This window comes from Octopus bimaculoides, chromosome 1 (genome assembly GCF_001194135.2).
Source record: "Octopus bimaculoides isolate UCB-OBI-ISO-001 chromosome 1, ASM119413v2, whole genome shotgun sequence".
NCBI lineage: Eukaryota > Metazoa > Mollusca > Cephalopoda > Octopoda > Octopodidae > Octopus > Octopus bimaculoides.
Genome location: NC_068981.1, coordinates 101,503,542 through 101,524,081, shown reverse-complemented (window position 1 = coordinate 101,524,081; position 20,540 = coordinate 101,503,542). Strand labels below are relative to the sequence as shown.

The 20,540-nt window shown below is 35.6% G+C and overlaps 1 protein-coding gene across 2 annotated transcripts in view; it reads left to right on the top strand.

Moving 5' to 3' along the window:
- Window positions 1-1,634: 1,634 nt before the first annotated feature.
- Window positions 1,635-20,540, top strand: part of LOC106874372 (N-acetylglucosamine-1-phosphotransferase subunit gamma) — a 22,639-nt gene continuing 3,733 nt past the window's right edge. The window contains exons 1-8 of one of the 2 annotated variants that reach the window (XM_014922084.2): window positions 1,635-1,784; window positions 4,160-4,208; window positions 4,945-5,058; window positions 6,310-6,393; window positions 10,534-10,627; window positions 11,416-11,613; window positions 13,838-13,990; window positions 16,555-16,624. In XM_014922084.2, coding sequence (XP_014777570.1) covers window positions 1,718-1,784; window positions 4,160-4,208; window positions 4,945-5,058; window positions 6,310-6,393; window positions 10,534-10,627; window positions 11,416-11,613; window positions 13,838-13,990; window positions 16,555-16,624 — 829 coding nt within the window. In that variant the 5' untranslated portion in view covers window positions 1,635-1,717. Of the gene's footprint in view, window positions 1,785-4,159; window positions 4,209-4,944; window positions 5,059-6,309; window positions 6,394-10,533; window positions 10,628-11,415; window positions 11,614-13,837; window positions 13,991-16,554; window positions 16,688-20,540 lie in introns of both variants that reach the window. The other variant, XM_014922085.2, reaches the window with a different exon arrangement.

Here is a 20,540-nt window from a genome sequence, read left to right as displayed (position 1 = left end):
GTCAACTGCAATCTCTCGATGTTTCTATTAACAAACCCTTTAAGACTAACGAGAGAGAAATAGAACAACTGGATACAGCGGGAAGATTTTCAAGGAAAAAACTGATGCTTGTTCTGGTGTGCATGTGGACGAACAATTCGTGGGGAAAAACAAGAAGTGATATAGCGATTAAGTCGTTTAAGATATATGGTATTCGTAAGGCAATAGATGAGACTGAGGATGACATTCTCTTTTATCATAATATTGGATCCAATGATGAAATATCTGATTCTTTATCAAGCGAAAGTGAAAGCAATGAGGATCTTGTAGATTTTGCCTCAACCTAAATAACAGTAAACCTTTTTTCTTCTCGTTGTAGTAACGCCGTGCGCATGCGTAGTCTCACGCATGCGTGGAATTAAACAAGCAAGCGTTCCCGCTTAATTCTATCTCTTTTACGGTCGGCCGACCATGAGCATGGACGTGTTAAGTTGTCTCTCTACATCTTTCGGACTTACACTCGACAGCTCACTTGCAACTACATACCCACGTCCCAACAACTATGCTCATACACACAGAAGCTGTAACAACAAGAACTAAAGATGTATATATTTACCACCTAAATAAAGTGTTGTTTAAGTTGATAGTCTGGAGTTCAGCGTTCCGTTTATATTACTTAATTTTATATAGGAAAGTCAGGTATACATTTAATGATGTATAACCAACTTTCCTATATCGTTTTCTTTTTGTGTGTGTGCGTGTTTTTTAATTTATGATAGTTTCTTATTTTGAGCATTTTTGTGCTTAGAACAATGTACACTAATCGTTAAAGTATCGGGCTGAATTTTTGTTCCTGAAAAACCTTTCAAATATGGTCGTAGCTTTTTTTTTTTTTTTTACCTCCAAAACTTTGTTTCTAAAATAAGGGTGCGTCTTATACATCGGCGCATCTTATACACCGGTCTTATGTTCTCAAAAACTACTGTATTTGTGACCTGTATCTCAAACTACATGCAGATGATACTTTCGATAATCCACATCTGAGACCACGATTTAAATTTTTCGGTCATGCAGAAAATGCACACAATTGCCTAGGTTTCCCTTTCAGTGTTGGAGTATCTTGTTTCAGTGTTGTTTAATGCTCTAGACCAGCGTTCTCCAACCTTTTGACTTTTGAGGAAACCTTAAAATACAGTTTATACCCAGGGGATCCCTTTTACACGAACACACACATACTTACATACGGGAAACAGATGGTAGGTAAGCGTACGACAAAATTCTTTGCTATATTTGTCCCAGCTCTTTACGTTCTGAGTTCAGAACCAATCGAATACACCTTTGCCTTTTGTCCTTCTGAAATCGAGGAAGCGAAGCCCTAGTCCACAACGGTGGCGATTGAAAGAATTGTTACAGTGGTGAACGACTACTTCTCACTATCTGTTCCGAATCTTTACGTTCTGAGTTCGCCTGCAATTATTCCAAGCAGTATCGACCCTTACATTTCCTTTGGATAACATCGCAGGATGTGGAGAGGAAACACATACTTTATAGCAATTGGTGGTCTTACGTCCTTATTTATCATTTTTTTTTTCTAAGATTTGCCCATGCCTGCATTCCGGAGACAGCTACGTTGTCAGCGATGACCGAATATGCAGAAGAGATTAATTCGTACAACACCGTAAAACCGAGAGAAGAAGAGATGTTTGTTTGACGTTGTCGTGTAACGTAAACAAATACAATGAAAACCTATGGAGCTTTGTTCCTCACTTTATCATGTGTTTTGCTTGTCTACTTAAATTGCTGTGGTATGTCGACATTAATAATGCAACTTATTGTTTATACTATACATTTTCGGCGATCCTTCATGTCACAAACACGTATGAGAAACGTAGACGAACGTCATTAAACTTTCTAAGAGACTAAAATGTTTCAAATATATATATATATATATATATATATATATATATATATAATCATATTTTCTATGCATCAAATCTGTAGTGATATAATGTATGTAACAAAGATAGTATTGTTTGATCCAATACAGCAGCAACTCCACTGGACTGTTCTTTTAATAGGGGGCGAGACTAACTCACAAAAAGACAGTCTGTTACCAGTATATTGAATCAAGCAATACTACCATTGTTAAATATAACTATATTATATAATTACAGGTTTTATTCTTCAAAATAATTTTTAGATATACAAATTGGAATATTTATTATTGTTCATTTCTTCGATACGACATATAATTATTCTGGTTTCCGTTTATGAAGGATTTCTCATCATTCATGTTCGTACTAGTGGAGGCGCAATCGCCCAGTGGTTAGGACAGCGAACTCGCGGTCATAGGATCGCGGTTTCGATTCCCAGAGCGGGCGTTGTGAGTGTTTATTGAGCGAAAACACCTAAAGCTCCACGACGCTCCGGCAGGGGATGGTGGCGAACCCTGCTGTACTCTTCCACCACAACTTTCTCTCACTCTTATTTCCTGTTTCTGTTGTGCCTGTATTTCAAAGGGCCAGCCTTGTCACGCTGAACATCGCCGAGAACTGCGTTAAGGGTACACGTGTCTGTGGAGTGCTCAGCCACTTGCACGTTAATTTCACGAGCAGGCTGTTCCGTTGATCGGATCGAGTGGAACCCTCGACGTCGTAAGCGACGGAGTGCCAACAACAAAAACAACACGTTTGTACTCTTCACTTATTGTTATGAGATCTTAGATCTACTGATCAGAGACCACGTTAATCAGTAAATCTATGATCAATGGCATTCCATTTCGTGTTTGTGTGGTGGGGGACTACGTTTCCCAAGTTACCCCCCTCCCCTTTTTTTATCAGGTAGGGTATATAGTTTGTACATTTATATAGCTGCTATTAATAAGAATCTCGAACTACCACGTAGAGGCTCTCATCGCGTGCTTACTTCCGTCATATACTAAGTGTAATTGCAACCTTAATTATCATCTACTGCCTGATTTAGATTATATACTCATAAAAATAGTTTTTAATTAGAAAATTGTTTTTTTTTTTATTTCAATTGTAATTTCTACTTGTTTCCTTTTCTGAAAGAAATAATTAGAAGTAAATAACCATTTCAACAAATCTACTGAACCTAACTTTATTTACTTAGTAATTATCGTTTAAAGAACAATGCTAATTAAATGAGAATTGGAATTCTTTATTGAAAAGAACTTCATTTACACCACAACAATAATCACATTGTATCAGAAGGAGATTACATTGCTAATGAGTGGCCACAATCATAATTAGTAATAAAGGAATACAATATATTAAAGAACAACAGGATAAATTATTTTTAGCCCCAAGTCAGCTTGTCATCTGGCAAGGGATTTCCTTCCTTGCCAGAGGAAAAAAGTTTGGAACAGTGGAGTTGCAGTTCCGGGAGGTAGCTACCACCAGGCTGCACTCAGCTACACTTGAGAACAGACGAAGTGGTGCTTCTACCCGTATACCTTGGGAAGCATGCTTCCAGGGTTTGGGTAGAGGAAATATCCCCAGAAGTGAATGTAGCCTGGCTGGTAGCTGCCATACTGCCATTCTTGTGAGACATACACTTATTTCTAGATGTCTTTTGTTCACCTAGATATCAGATTCTGTAACAGTTTCATTGAAGAGAGACTAATGTCTTATCCTTGTAAAGTCATAAAACCAGAGCAAAGCACCACTTTTTAAAAGCTCTATGCAGAGGCACAATCCTCTTTAACATCTGCTAGTTGTTTACCTCTTCTCTCTAGATGCACTTCTACTATATTTATCAATGCTGATAGTATTAATGACACCCAACAAGAAGGGCAACATACCTCTTTCTTATGAAGAAATTCTTAAAGGTTCCACATCACAACACATGCAATATACAAGAATTTTGTTTCGATTGCCAAAATTATGTAATACCTTATTCACCAGACCTTTTCACCTTCCCCGAAACTAATCTGTACTGATTATGGAAAACAGTTACAAACCACTTAGATATCCTTCAGTTATATATCTTATATCTCCTCCAGTTAATTTTCCTCAGAAAAATTCTTTGAAATCTCTACTTATATTTGATTCCATGTCTAAGAGCAAGCTATGCATACAAATAATACAAATACAATCAGACAACACTTAAGATGGGATGTATTACCAATAAGTTACTTTTTTTTTTTTATCCCCCGCAGATGGAAAAACCTTTGATGTAAAACTTCTGGAAGAACCTTCAGGTTTATGGTGAGTATAGTATTATGTATAGCAGCTCAAAAGTAGAATAAATTGGTTTGGGCAAACCATTGTATTCCATTTTTTAACTGCTTATACTCATTAACTGCTGCTGTAAACCATTTGTTTCTATGGATTCTACTGTTTACTAGAGTATTTTGTAGTCTACTCTTTATCTCTTTTGGTACCAAACTGGCTTAGACTGCCCTTGATTCTATGATACAAACTTCCTGTGATGATTTGAAGAGTAAGTATAAGTGGACTGGTTAAAAGAAATGGAGACAAAATAAAGACTAAAAAGTTTTGTCCTAGGTCAGCCCTAAGCAAATAGATCTATGATCAAAGGCATTCCAGCCATGACCATCATATTTTTAAAGATAACTAGGATTATATTATCTAATTTTTCCATTTTTATGACACTGGGGTGAGGGTGGGAGATTTTAGGGTTATGTGGCTGCTATTTCTAGCAGGTCATGCAATGATATAGAGCCTCCCACTGCCACCTCATTGATATGTACACCAATAATCAATGTCAGTGGTGAAATAATGGAAAAAGACCAAACAGAGAGGGAGGGAAGGGTTGAAATAGCAACAAGAGTGAATCTGGAGACTGGGGGAGAAGTAACAATGTGATGTGGAAAAGATATTGGGTAAAGAAGAAATTATTATATTTGAGCTATTCATTTAATTGTTTATTTTATTATATTTGAGCTATTCATTTAATTATTTATTGTATTTTCATTTACAGGAGTCATAATGAGGAAGACAAACCTCTGGTTATGCAAATAAATCCTGCCAACTTCAGTGGACCTCCCCATTTTAGGTCCCTCATTGGCAAATGTTTCAATAAATCTGATAATATGTAAGTTCATCATTTTATAATTTTATTTCCATTTTTTTTTTAATCCTATGCAAGCATAAGTAGGATATTTCTTACTTTTAGAATACAATTCTTTATACACCTTGTTACTTATTCCTTATAATACTAACCCATCAGTAGAAGTAAAATGTATTTGAAACATGAATCAAGCAAAATTATCTGGGCTGCAATTAAATGAATGCAAAGGACCACTCTCTCTCTATTGGTCTTGTTGAACTGAAAGATGGGAAAAAAATACTTTGAAGACATAGAATAAAACACTATCTGTAAGTTGCTGTTTTGTTGTTTAATTCCAGTCCACATTGAGCAAATCTATTATCAAAGGCATTCCAGCTTATCATTCTATCATTTCCTGCTTTAAAATATTAAGGAGTGATTTGAGGAAGATTTGAATGCCATTTCTAAAAGCTTGAGTGACCACTTTGAAGCTCCTTTGTTGAGTCGTGTGTCTTTGTGTTACATGAAACTGTAACAGAATACTTATATATGATCAGTAATGTAACACATCAAACTTAAGCTTTGTAAATTCAAAAAAGCTGGAGTTCTTTTTGAGTTATAAGATCTTCACTAAAGACATTCAATTTCATATTATCCAGTGACTTCTCAGCTAACAAAACCAAAGTATATCCTTATCCAGTATACTGTCTATAGTCACAAAGGTACAACATATAAGAAAAGAAGTCTAACAATACAACAGTAAATCAAAACTATAACAGATTTGACCCACCAGATGCTTGCATCAACTCCATGATGATGATGACATACATATATGTGTGTGTATATTATATATATATATGTATATAATGTAAGGATAAAACCTTTATAAGAATTTATCAAGTAGTCAGCATGAAAAAACCTCATAAGGAAAAAAAAACATAATTTTTTTCCATAAATATCATCATCATCATCATCGTTTAACGTCCGCTTTCCATGCTAGCATGGGTTGGACGATTTGACTGAAGACTGGTGAAACCGGATGGCAACACCAGCCTCCATATATATATATATACATGTGTGTGTATTATATCAAAAGGATGTGTTATAATACTATTCTGCAGCCATACCAACAATCCAGCATACCTCCATCATCAGCTGCCCCATGGATGTCATTATGGTTTCGACACCTGGGCAGTACCATTCAATCCAGCAGTATTTTGTATATATATGTATGTATGTGTGTGCATGCATGCATAAATAAGTTTCAATATATATTTTTAATAAATTTTATATCAGGTACCAGTATAAATTCTGCCCTTTCTTCAATATAACTCAGCATGAACTTTCTCTGAGATGGAATCCTTACAATGGTATACTCGGGTAAGTTGTTAAAAAAAATCTATACACCTTATCAATGCTCTAGCTCAAATTTCTACTCATTACTTGGCACTAAAAATCAATATTTTGTCAATTCATCATTATCACTAACCTCTTTATAAACTTATATATAAGTTGTTTATGACAAATCATCTCCAATGAGTGCTGTGTAATATTCTGTAAATCAGCGCCAACATCTCCATTTTCATTAAGTGCCTGTCCTCAGGACACTGCAGATACATGCAGCAGGATATGAATCAATAATCCACAAGTCCAGCACATTATATAAACAGCCAATATATCTCATATGAAAACTATGGATTTCTCTTTTGTTTTTGTTAGTCATTAATGATCAGTTTGAAGTGAATCAAGGCAATCAATTATTAAAACTTAACTGTGAAAAAAGAAATAAGGAATATGAAATACTAAAATCCTTATAATATCAAATTTTCTTTAATAAAATGGTATGGAATTAACAAAGGGATTAGAGTGCTGGATCAAATGAATTACAGCCCTTAGTTACATTCTTATATTTTGTTTTGAAGTCAAATACTGCTGTCCACTTTGCATTTCATCCATCTAAAAGTCAATAAAAATGCACCAAAAACATTGCGATAGATTTGGTCAACTTACCCTGAGCTTCTAAAACATAAATAGTCTTTGTTCCTAAGGAAGAACTGTGATTAGATTTTCCATGATAACATCACCCTATATTAAGACTATACTGTGTGTGTGTGTGTGTGGAGAGAGCAAGTGCTGATTTGTTGGCTAAAGAATCATTAGTTTATATCCTGTTCCTGACAGTGCACAGTATTCCCTGATGATGACTTATATCTATCAATAGCCTAATTCAGCTAGATGTAAATAGCTGTACTGTATGGGAAATTTATAGATCACTGTTATATAATCAATATTTCATTATTGTTACATGCTAAACTCAAATCCTATGATGAGCATAGGGAAAACAACAACAATTGCTTGTGATCACTTTGTCAGTGATTGGATATGATCACAGACTAAAATAAATTTTGTATTAGTCACTGAGGGAGCTTGTATATGGTCATTTGACTTGCTAAAAGTAGCAGCCAGATCTTTTTCAACTCACACCATAATGTCTTAAAAAATAAATATGCATTGAATAATGTAGTCTTGGATGTCTTATGCCAAGAAATAAAACAAGGTAGTCAAGGCTGGAATGTCTCGATCTTAATGATGAATGGAAGTAAGCAGCAACAACATTAAATTCTACATATTGAGGCTCATTCTAAAATATGCCAAATTCTGACAGTCATTTTTGATTGCATTGAAATTGAAATAGCATTTTGAAAATTACAGAATAACAAATTAGAAACATAAATCTTAATATTTAAAATATATCTAGATCATTCAATGAATTTTTAACTTAAGTTTGTTTTTAAGTATCATACAAATGATAAATTGTTATAGTTTTTAGAATAACCACCTAATAGGGTGGCTCAATATTAGTACTGTATAAACAAAAGGATATACAATGTTATTTTCATTGCCAGGAACCACTTTATATTCTGTACTATCTTCAATAGAATGGTTTTCATAAATCTAGATATCTGCATACTATTCAGGAATTTTTTTTATGTAGAATGTCGATGGCACATAAAAAGCACCCAGCAGACTCTGTAAAGTGGTTGGTTTTAGGAAGGGCATCTAATCAAAGAAACCATGTCAAAACAGACAATTAGAGCCTAGACAGCTGCCCAGCTCTTGTTCAACTTATGCCAGCTTGGAAAACAGATGTTAAATGATGGTGATGATGATGATGAATGCTTTTAATCATTTAATTTCAAATACAGAAGTACAACCTATTTATTCATGAAGGCTATGGTAAGGTGTTGCACTCACAATCGCATGATCGTGGTTTCAATTCCTAGACCAGGCAACTTTGTGTTCTTGAACAAAACACTTCATTTCATGTTGCTGTAGTCCATTTGCCCTAAAGTGAGTAACCCTGTGGCAGACTGGCATCCCATTCAGGGGGAATGTTGTGATCTCAGCCACTTATATGCCATAAAAACTGGATAACCAGCCCTATGAGTCTAGGACACTTGGCAATGATGTCTAAAAAGAAATCTGTTTAGTCAAATAATGTAGCCTCTGCATAGTTGCTAGACCTGCTATTTCTAGCTATTTCTGTTTTCCTGTCTTAAAAAAGAGGAAAGGATTTATCATATGCTATAGTAGCTGATATATAAAAAGATAGGATGGTCATGCATGGAATGACTTTTGACCATAGGTCTACTCAGTTGACCTGAGGATAAGTTTATGGGGCAATGAGGAAACATCTATGTAGTCATTCATCCTGCTAGAAATCTCTCACAAATCACACTCTATTGCCTTTAGTAGAAAGGAGGAGAGCACAATAGACACTGTAGTCCTTAGATATTCCCAAAAAGAGCTGGTGGTAAGCACTGGCCTGTGGCTAAATGGAAACAATTATTACAAGTTTGAGCCAATGAAGGAGCTGATATAGGTTTGCTCAAATTGTTAGAAATAGCAGCTAAATTTTACAGGTTTCAGCATCTAGTGACTTGTCTGTTTACTTTTCTCATCTTTACCATCATGGATCATCATCATCATTTGACATCCGTTTTCCATACTGGCATGGGTTGGACAGTTTGATAGGAGCTGGCTAGGCAGAAGACTACACCAGGCTTCACTATCTGGTTTGGCAGGGTTTTTACTGTTGGATGCCCTTCCTAACACCAACCGCTTTACAGTATGAACTGGATGCATCAGCACTGGTGGAGTCACCGAGTAACTTGCAAGACAATGATCCTTTGAGAGGGAAGGCATTGGAGGAAGTGGCCTTGTGTCATGTGATGAGAGGTTTGAGTGTAACAGACGGATAGAAACAAGTATCTTGTTGTAAAGGAGATACATGGTTACCTAGTCAGAGGAAGAGAGCAAGAGAGGGAGAGATAAAAAATGAGAGAAAGGGTGAAAGTAACCCAGGGTTAAACAGCAACTTCAGTGACAGAAGCCTTTTGTGGTGATGTCTGAGCGCATGACTGCAGTCTGTAATTTAACTCCTTAGTCTCAAGGTCAATTCTAAAAATTCAGTAATTCTAATTAGAGTATCTCACCTAGGCACAATGAAACAAATTTTTGATGGTGGGTTATGGATGATGACATTAAACTCAGCATTTGATTGATAGAACTTCACAAATGTTGGATGGATGAAAGGTAAGGTTTGCCTCAGTGGAATTTGAACTCAGAATGTTGAACACTAAGGCATTTTATCTGACATACTTACAATTCAACCAATTCCCCATCCCAGTTCTTGTAATAATTCTAATAATGATTTCTAACAAAGGTATGCAGGTACAAGTGTTGTTGTAGAAAATATATAATCAATTATATCGATCTCTGTAATTGGTAATACTATTTTATTAACCTCCAAAGAATGAAAGGTAAAAGTTGCCTTCAGCTGGATTTGAACTCAGAATGTTTAGAGACAACTAAATATCACAAAGTATTTTATTCACTGCTCAACTCACATAATGATAATATATATTTTGCCAGTATCTTTATTCATTAACCATTCTGATATCAATCTGCTTGTGATCACTCCTGCTTCTCTGATACCAAACCTATTTTAACCTTTTAACATTTAAACTGGACACATCCTGCCCAAATATTCTACTTGTTTTATATTCAATACTGGCTATATCTGGCCTCTCACTCTTACCCTACAATGTCATTCTAAAATAAACAATCACATTATCGAACTCTCTAAGCTACAAGATAATGCAGAATTAATTGAAAACAATGTGAATAAAAATGCATTACATATGACAGAGTAATCTGAATGCTAAAGGGTTTAAAGTATTTATATTTAAAATAAAACCTTCCAACATAGATTATATGTAAAAAAAACCTTTCTATCACTTGTGTTCTAATTAATAGTTTATTAATGAACACTTTGATTATTTTATTATTAAATAAGTCCAAAGTCTTCAAAATTAATTGAAACACATAGTCAGTGTATATCATAAGAAATATGATCGTGAATGAGTTCATTCAAGTGTTATTCTGAGCTGTTCAATTATCTCTTGTTTTGTAGTTTCAGCAAATGAAATTTTAACACCTCTTGTATTGTGTTTTCAGTGTATGGCAGAATTGGGAAATTGCTAACAATACATTTACAGCTATGTTACTAAAGGAAGGCGATGCATGTGGAACTGTCTCACGTACATCACGAGTAAGTCTCATTTTATTAAAATTTGGTAACATTGCTATAAACAAATGAATAGTGATTCTTTTTTTTTTCTCTGTTGGGAAAAAATGGGGTTCTCTCTGAATGAAAAGCAAATTATATGATGCTTATGTGCAAAGTGCAATGTTGCTTGGTAGCAAGCAAGTCATGGACATTGAGTTTGAGAATGTACAAAGGTTGAGAAAGAAAGGAAGCAAGCATGCTCTTTTGGATGTGTAATGTAAACATACATGAATAATGGAACACAGGGAAGCAGAGAGAAAGAGAGAGAGAGAGACCATGGATGTTGGTGGAATCAGTTATAGAGTCCAAAAGTGAAAACTAGACTGGCATAGAGATGTGATGCATATGAAGCATGATAGTTGGGTGAAGAAGAGTCAAATGATCAAAGTGGATGGAGTCTACAGAAGAGGAAGCTAAACTTGGGATATTGAATCTCACAACATATGGTGAGATAGTGATAGAGCAGATCCAGTGATATTCAGTTCAGTTCCACTAAGTTTCCTTTTTTCTGTTTCTTTTTTTCTTTTTCTTTTTTATTATAATGTACTGAACTATACACTTAATTCTAACTACCTCAGCAATAGGTATCACATCTTAAAATTTAAGAAAGAGGTCTTAAAGTCCCTTAAAAATTGAAAAGACAACAATCAGCAATTTGTTTTTGTTTTTTGTTTGTTTGTTTTTTTTGTTTTTTTTGTGGCAGAGAAAGTGATGCAAAAACTGTAATGATTATCCAACCTAAATTAACAGGAATTCTTACTCACATCCAGGTTGTCTTTGAATGTGCTCCAGAACACCGGCTAAAAAATGTTTCAGAACCTCGAACATGTGAATACCTATTTACATTCCAAACTCCTTTTGTATGTCATCCTAATGCAATGTTGGTCTACCCAACAATGGAGGACCATTTGAGAGATGCTTGGGATGAGCTCGAAGGACAATATGTTCGTGAAGAAATTACTAAAAAGGTGAGTACAGCATCATTTTACTTACGTTTTACAATTCATATAATAATAAATTTGCTTAGGTTTTTCTTTGAAGAGGAGGAGTTATTGTTGTTGTTGCTGCTGCAATGGTAGTGGAGGTGGTGGTGCCACTGTCATTGCCACCAAACTTGATCCGACTGTACAACATTATGTCTTCTGACATAGATTCAGGTCAACCAAAGCCTTGTGAATGAAATTTGAGGAACAGAAACTGTTTGAAAGCCTATCAGAAGCACTGTTCATGTTTTGGGGTGGTAGACTTAATCCATCAACTGGTTTAACACCCCCATAGAGTCCTTGAATATCTTTAGTCAAGTCTACTTTATTGCCAATATTCAGACCAGGTCTCGGGCCTGAGTTCAACTACCTTCTTTCCTCCTATCAGCCTCAAAGGTTCTGAGAAAAGGTCATGGGTGCTGACCCATTTGACTTCTGACTAAGTTGTCTAGAAAAAAAAATTGTAAAATCTAAACAGGTATTATATGTGTGTATGCATACATGGATAACCACCAAGCTGGCTTGTAATGTTTTTTATGGTAGTAATATTTCTGTTTTTTTTTTTTGTTTTGTTTTTTTATGGTGGTAATATTTCTGTTAAATGGAAGCGCAATGGCCCAGTGGTTAGAGCAGCGAACTCGCAGTCATAGGATCGCGGTTTCGATTCCCAGACCGGGCGTTGTGAGTGTTTATTGAGTGAAAACACCTAAAGCTCCACGAGGCTCCGGCAGGGGATGGTGGCAAACCCTGCTGTACTCTTTCACCACAACTTTCTCTCACTCTTACTTCCTGTTTCTGTTGTGCCTGTAATTCAAAGGGTCAGCCTTGTCACACTATGTCACGCTGAATATCCTCGAGAACTATGTTAAGGGTACACGTGTCTGTGGAGTGCTCAGTCACATACACATTAATTTCACGAGCAGGCTGTTCCGTTGATCGGATCAACTGGAACCCTCGACATCGTAAGCAACAGAGTGCTAACACATTTCTGTTAAGGTCGCCAAGGTTGACTTTGCCATTCATCATTTCAGGGTCGATAAATTAAGTACCAGTTGTGTACTGGGGTCGATCTAATCAACTGGCCCCTTCCCCCCAAATTTCAGGCCTTGTGCCTAGAGTAGCAAAGAATATTTCTGTTAAGCTCACCAAGGTTAACTTTGCCATTCATCCTTTCCAGGTCGATAAATATAAATATCAGTCGAACACTGGAGCCAATGTAATCAACTTAGTCCCACCTTCGAAATTACTGGCCTTGTGCCAAAATGTGAAACCAGTATTTCTGCTAAGTTAGTGTCAGAGCTGATCAAAAGTCAAAAGTATTCCAATCAGGACCATCCTGTACTTATTTTCAGGCATGTTGTATTTTAGACTACATTAAGTGTATTTTTTTTTTAAAGATAGCAGGTTATTGATTGAAGAAGATTTAGTTGCTATTTTTAGCAGGTTCAGTAACCATGTAGAAGCTCCTTCATTGGCTTCTTAATATTTTTGAATATCAGACAGAATCATTAGCATGCCAGGCAAAATGCTTAGTGACATTTCATGTCTTTGTGTTCTGAGTTCAAATTCCACTGAGGTTATCTTTGTCTTTCATGCTTTAAGGGGTTGATAAAATAAGTACCAGTTGTACACTGGGGTCAATGAAATTGACTTATCCCTCTCCCCTCAAATTGTTGGCCTTGTGCCAAAATTTGAAACCAATATTTTTGAATAATAGGAAGATGGATTGACAGAATTGTTAGAGCATTGTAGAAATGCCTTTAATGCTATTCCTCCAAGGTCGACTTTCATCCTTCCATGGGTCACTAAATTAAGTACTTGTCAAGTATTAAGGTTCTTAAAATAAGTATCACTTTCCTCCTCATCCTTTTCCATTCTGAGTTCAAATTCTTCCAAGGTTGGCTTTCATCCTTTCACAGATCATAAAGTAAGTACCAGTAAAGTACTGCTTGCTTGCTTCATTCTCTTGCTAGATGGGGCTGGGGTCATCTCAGGTTAGTGGTCCCAGATAACAGCATCATGCACAGAGCTGACCAGGTCCACCAGTGCTCTCCATTGTTGGCTGTTCTATGCCAGCCCCCTCTACATCCTCCAAGGTGAAGTCAAGAGTAAAGTACTGGGGTTAATATATTAATATAATTAACACTTTTCTCCTCAAATCGAAAAAAAAAACATTTTAAACATTGTGCTTGTATTTGAAATTTTCCAGGGGTACAACAAAGAACTGACCAAAATATTTCAGAGAGCTGGTTTTATTCAGACTAATACAAAACCATTGAGTAAAAAATCAAATGATATGCTATCAAGTAACAATAGCAATACTGGAAATAATCAATTCACTTCGCTTGAGCAATGTACTGCGGTAAGTTACTTTATTTTACTGTGTTTAACCCAGGCCTGGCCACCTCGAATTACATTGCAGGCCACTTGTATACTTTATGCACTAATAGTCAAATAATCAAATTACAGAATCAAGAATTTTTCATACTTTTCGTTTGTTTAAAATTATAAAATTGTAGGCTATTGCTTTATTGCCACTTATAAATTTTAAATTTATTTTGAAACAAATGTTTTACACAAACTATTTTATTTTGAAATTATACACAATACTTCAAAAAAGTATCGAGTGGGCTGCATGATAAAAGTCTGCGGGCCACATGTGACCCATGGGCCTCAGGTTGGCCAGCCCTGGTTTAACCCCAGGTTAACCCCGATCCTACAGACTTGTAACCAAACAGAATAGTATCCTGCAGACTTATGGCAAATAAAATAAGATCCTGCTGAACTATTCCATCTATGCCCATCCAGTTCTGGTCTAGGGAATACTTCAATTTATTTACGGGTAGTTTCAATTTAAGGGGGGGGGGGGCAAGATGTTCTAAAATTTAAGGAAAGAAGTTATCAAAAAAAAAATATATATAAGGAAACTTACTAACATGACTATCAAAGGGCATTACCTATGCTAACAAAGTAAACTCAAGTAAAATGTATCCAAAACAATATTGTAGGGTGATTAAGAAAGTTTACTCACTGAAATATTACCAAGAATCCCACTTATTGTCCACAATGGGGCAAGTCTAAGTCCAGCAGTCTCTACAATTTGAACTGAGGTCACAAATTAAAACCATTACAATGGACATGTCCATAAAAATAAACAAGTAAAGATAAAGGGTTCGGTGGGGAATACAATGATATAAGTGGTGCGGGGCTGCTATGTCCTTCAGCAGCTTAATGTTATAACATGCATGTTATAACGTTTATTTTTATGGACATATCCATTGTAATGATTATAACTTGTGACCCCGGTTCAAATTGAACTGACCAATTGTAGAGACCACTGGATTTAGACTTACTCCATTGTGAACAATAGGTGGGATTCTTGATAATATTTCTGAGTAAACTTTCTTAAGCACCCTACGGTAATGTTTTGGATACATTTAGTAAATGAATTTACTTCATTAGCATAGGTACTGCCCTTTGATAATCATGTAAGTTTCCTTATATATTTTTTTTGATAAATTCTATCCTTAAATTTTAAAACATCTTCCCCCCCCCCTTCCCACTTTAATTGAAACTACCCGTAAATAAATTGAAGTATTCCCTAGACCATTATTAGCTCACTTTTTTACCTACAGACCTTGTAGCCCCAAGAATGGTAGATTATATGCTTTTAATATACTGGGCTTCTAGACTTCTTTTCTCGGCCATGTTTTCTTTCCTATTCCTTCTTCCCTTCGTTTATATTGGATGCTCTTGTTTTTTTACTCTAATGAACCTCTGTGCCTTAATTCGAATGTCCTGTGAAGATGAAGAACTTTATTTTTGCAATTATTTATAGACAGCGCTTGGCAACAGATCCAGAAAAGGCTGTGAAATTTGTTACATCACCTATTTATTATGCCATGCTTTGTATATTAGAAAATAAGCTATAAATATGGTCCAGTTGATGTGTTTGTTAATCTGAGGTTTTCTCCATTTTCTGATTATTTGTATTCTATATATATATATATATATATATATATATATATATACATACATACACACAACTGACTTCTTTCAGTTTCCATCTATCAAATACACTCAATCTGAGGCTATAGTAGAAGACACTTGCCCAAGGTGCCATGAAGTGGGACTGAACCTGGAACCATGTGGTTGGGAAGCAAGTTTCTTACCACACAGCCATGCCTGTGCTATAAGTAGAATTTTCCTAATTTTACTTTCCAGTGCAGTGGAGATGTTAAACAACTGTTGATTTGTCAATATATGAGAATACTGGTTGCTAATAAAGAGGAAAGTGCTGATATTAGAAAAGAAACAAGGAATATATTAGAATATTAGATTGGTTGGTACAGTTTGACTGCAGAATATTTTGATACCAAGCAAGTCAATTCAGAGTTTAGAAGTATTTGCTCTGGCTCTTTACATTCTCAGTTCAATTCCTGCTGAGGTCAACTTCTATCCCTTCAAAGTTGATAAAATAAAGTATCACTTATGCTCTGAGTTCAATATAATTGGCTATTCCTATCCCTCAGTTTCAGGCCTTTTGCCTTTATCAGAAATAATTGTTGTTCTCAGACAACAGCAATAATTATTGTTGTTGTTGCAGTAGTCCTCCTCCTGCTACAACAGAAAAACAGTGATATACTTTATCATACATATTGGTTTCAAATTTTGGCACAAGGCCAGCAATTTCGGGGGAGGGGGCAAGTTGATTACATTGACCCCAGTTCTCAACTGGCCCACGTTTTTATTGACCCTAAAAGGATGAAAGGCAAAGTCGATCTTGGCAGAATTTGAACTCAGAACATAAAAATTGCAGAAATGTCACTAAGTATTTTGTCTGGCGTGCTAATGATTCTGCCAGCTAGCCGCCCTCTATTAGAATTACATATTCAACTGGAAACTTTTGAATTTATTTATTTGCAGGCATTTAATATACTTCAAGCAGAAATTGAGGGTTTACGCACTCTACTAATGCTGAAGGAAGTGAAGAGTAGTAAGTCTTATTTCAATATTAGTGAGCACCACAGAGGAGGAAAGATACCAATGAACTGACACTGTGAGACAGTTTAGTTTCCTCAATAAACTTATTTTATTTTATTAACACCACTAGTTTCCTTTTATATAACATAATACACATATCATCTCATTTTGGTTTGTCTGTACGATCTTTTTCCAATCTAAAAGTATAAATTCTTATTAATTTACTTCACCAACAGAACACACACGCATACACACACACACACATGAACACATACACGCACATACATATACTTCCACACAACCCCCCCCGTCTACACACGCGCACACACACATACACATGCACACACACACACACATGTACAAACGAGCTCACATACACACACACGCAAATGAACCCACACATAACTCCTACACACACAACACACGCCCAAGTATACATACATGGACACACACGCAAATGAACCCAAACATAACTCACATACACACACAACAAACACTAACATACACACACCTAAGTATACATACATGGACTTACATACGCACATACACGCACACACACACACACAAAATAACCCACATGCGATCCACAGAGCAAATTGCACGCATATACACACACACGTACACACACATATATACACATACACACACGCACACACAGATACAGGCACACACTGCAAGAAAAACACACTCACACAACATACACATACACGCACACACACATACTTAAAAACTGCTTGCTCAATTTCTACTGACCATCGTCTACAACCACTCCCAAATAATTCCTGCTACTAATTCCTTCTACAATGTTAAGCGACACACACACACACACACACACACGGACATACACGTGCTGTTATTACACACACACACACACACACGGACCTGCGTGCACGCACACATACCTACGTCCTTCTCTTACACTCTTCTGTCTTAGAAAGAACTTTTTCTCCACCCTTTCCCTTCTGGTCATTCCACAATGTAACCTTGTGTATATCGTTTGGTTTCACAGTTCACACTGATTTTCAAAAAAGTTGAAATTGAAAGACGTGGTTATGTCTTGCTTCTAACTAGTGTTTGAAGTTTGTCCTATTTTTATAGGGAGTTCATGGCTTAAATTAATATATGTTTTGAATAGAACTTGATTGGCAGAGGATAGTCACATGATTGGTTTTAGAAATTTTTGTAGGTTCCCTGCTTCATTTTAGGTGCAAAATATACTGTCACTTGACACTAATGCATGGACGTAGCAGGAAACATACAAAAGGTTCTAAACTTAATCACATGTTCATTCTCTACAAACAGTTGACAGAAAACATTCAGAACATTGATTGTTTGATACTGTCACCAGACATGTTCAGCCTTAGCTTATGACGCCAAACATTGTCACTTGATACTAACACACGGACATAGCAGGGAATCTACAAAGATTTCTAAGACCAGTCATGTGACTATCCTCTACTAATCAAGTCCTATCCAAAACATATACTAATTTAAGCCATGAACTCCCTATAAAAATAGGACAAGCTTCAAACGCTAGTCAGCAGCAAGACATAAGCCACATCTTTAAATTTCAATCAGATGTTTTAGAGACAAAGTAGAGGTTAAATAAATTCATAATGTCTTCTAGGTATTTAGGCCTCCATTGGTCAGCTCAGATCATGTAGTTGTTTAGTCTATCAAAAATATTAGTTATATTCTTTCATGTTTATCTTTAAACTCATGTGTTGCAAACAAGATGGATGTGTCCTATGCCCATGAAACTTAAAGTAATATGGAGCTAAGTCAAACTGTTATTAAATACATCTAACTCCAACCAAATGTGTTAAGAGTACCTTTCTTTCATTCGTTCACTCACTTGTGTTTGTGCATGTGCATGTATACATATATGCATGTGTGTGTGTTTTTTATGTATAATTATACATAAAAACATTTTAATATTAATTAAGTTAGCACATATAAATTTAAATAAAGTATCACATTAATTTTACAAAGAAAAGATTAAGAGCAACTTCACAGTATGTAAACATTTTGGCTTTTTCAACCTCCTGTTACTCTACTTCTTTCTCCTCACAAACACTGTATTTCATCTTACCCTATCAAATAATCTATAGTGATGTTTTTTTTTAAACACCACAAAAATACATTATTAAACCAAACTTACATTGCAACCACTAAACCTTACCAACAAGATGAACCAAAAATATGATCTAAGGCATTTCAGCAATGATAACTACTCCACCTTTTCTCATTTCAGGCATAAAGTATCTACAATTATACAATCCAATGTGCTCTTCTTGTTTGTTTTTAACATGGTCAGGTGTGATTTTGAGAAACTTAGCTGCTATTTCTAGTAGGCTGAATGATTACATAGGAGCTGTCTCTATCCTGTGATACACCAGCATCCTATTCTGAGGAAGATTTATTATTTATCTGTTTATTACGAAATTGAGACTAAGCACTGTTCTTTTCGAAGTTCATTGATTTTAGGAAGATATATTTTATATTGTAGTCAAGTTTCACTAGTCAGACTTTTACCTACATAGAGCTTTACTATGTATACAAATACAGTGTTTGGGTATTTGTAAATAAGCCCCAAATGCATTGCACAATATATCATGTAGTAGGTTAAATACACTGCCTTATTTAATAATCAATTCTCAGATGCTTTTTCAGGAGCTCATCCTGACTAGACTTGCAGTTCCTACCTCACATGTTATTATTGTTGTTCAACCCTAAGTTTAGTTCTGATCAGGTAGTCCTATGATCAAAAACATTTTTGTATATCAAGGACTACATTGTCCATTGTGTCCTTATTTTTATTTATGTCTTTCTTTAGGACAGTAGGGAGGTTTGTGATTTGAGAGAGATTTAGCTGCTATTTCTAGCAGTTCGAATTATCATGGGAAGGCTCTCTTTTGGATCATACACACACACACGTTTTTTCTTGCAGATTTTCAGGCTGGCTATCACTAACAGAATCTCACTACCTGGGAAGATCTGCAAAGATCATTGTGTCTGCCCGTCTTCCCCTGCCTAATTTGTAACAATTTAAAAAAAAAGACTGAGTCACCAGTGAGTTCTTCATCTGCATGTAGTGTTTCAAGGTTTGAGAAGAGGACTGTTTTACAATGATTGTGCTGCTTAAATTAGAAAAGTGATGCTCTTTATCGTGTATATTTACGGACATTGAGAGTTAAGTATTAGTTAAGTGTCTGATATTTAAATAAGGGTTAAGCTGATTCTCAGAACAATAAAAGCTGAGTCATGGTGAGTTCAGTCAGTTGGCTGACACTACATAACTTTTAGTTGTTTCCCAATGATATCTTTTTACTGCTAGATGAACTGGACCATTAGAGAGACTTCAAGGTCTTTACATTGACACAGTGTTTTGCCTGTGATGGCAAAAACTAAATACTTCATGAATTTGAATTTAATAGATATCCCTTCTATTAAGGGATATCTATTAAATCCCTTAATAGAAGGGATTTAATAGATATATAAACCATTAAAAAAATAAACCATTAAACAAATTCACGCCAAACTGTTTTATTAAATATTGTTATACTTGGGAAGGGTTTTTTTTTGGTTAATTAAATGGCGGTGCATCAGCTTGGCCGCAGCTCTGAGCTGAAACTACAGCAAAAAAAATTAAACACGTGCTATTTATTTGATCTTCAGTTTTCATTTGTAGGATAAAATGGAGAGGCACAGGACAGAAAGTTACTGATGAGGTCACAGAATGTATGATGAAAGAACTTTGAGAGAGACATAAACTAAAAATAATATGGATAAAAACTAAAGTTAAGATCAAATAAATATGATAGGATAGGAGCACTCTGTTGGTTACGACAACGAGGGTCCCAGCTGATGCGATCAACAGAACAGCTTACTCGTGAAATTAATGTGCAAGTGGCTGAGCACTCCACAGA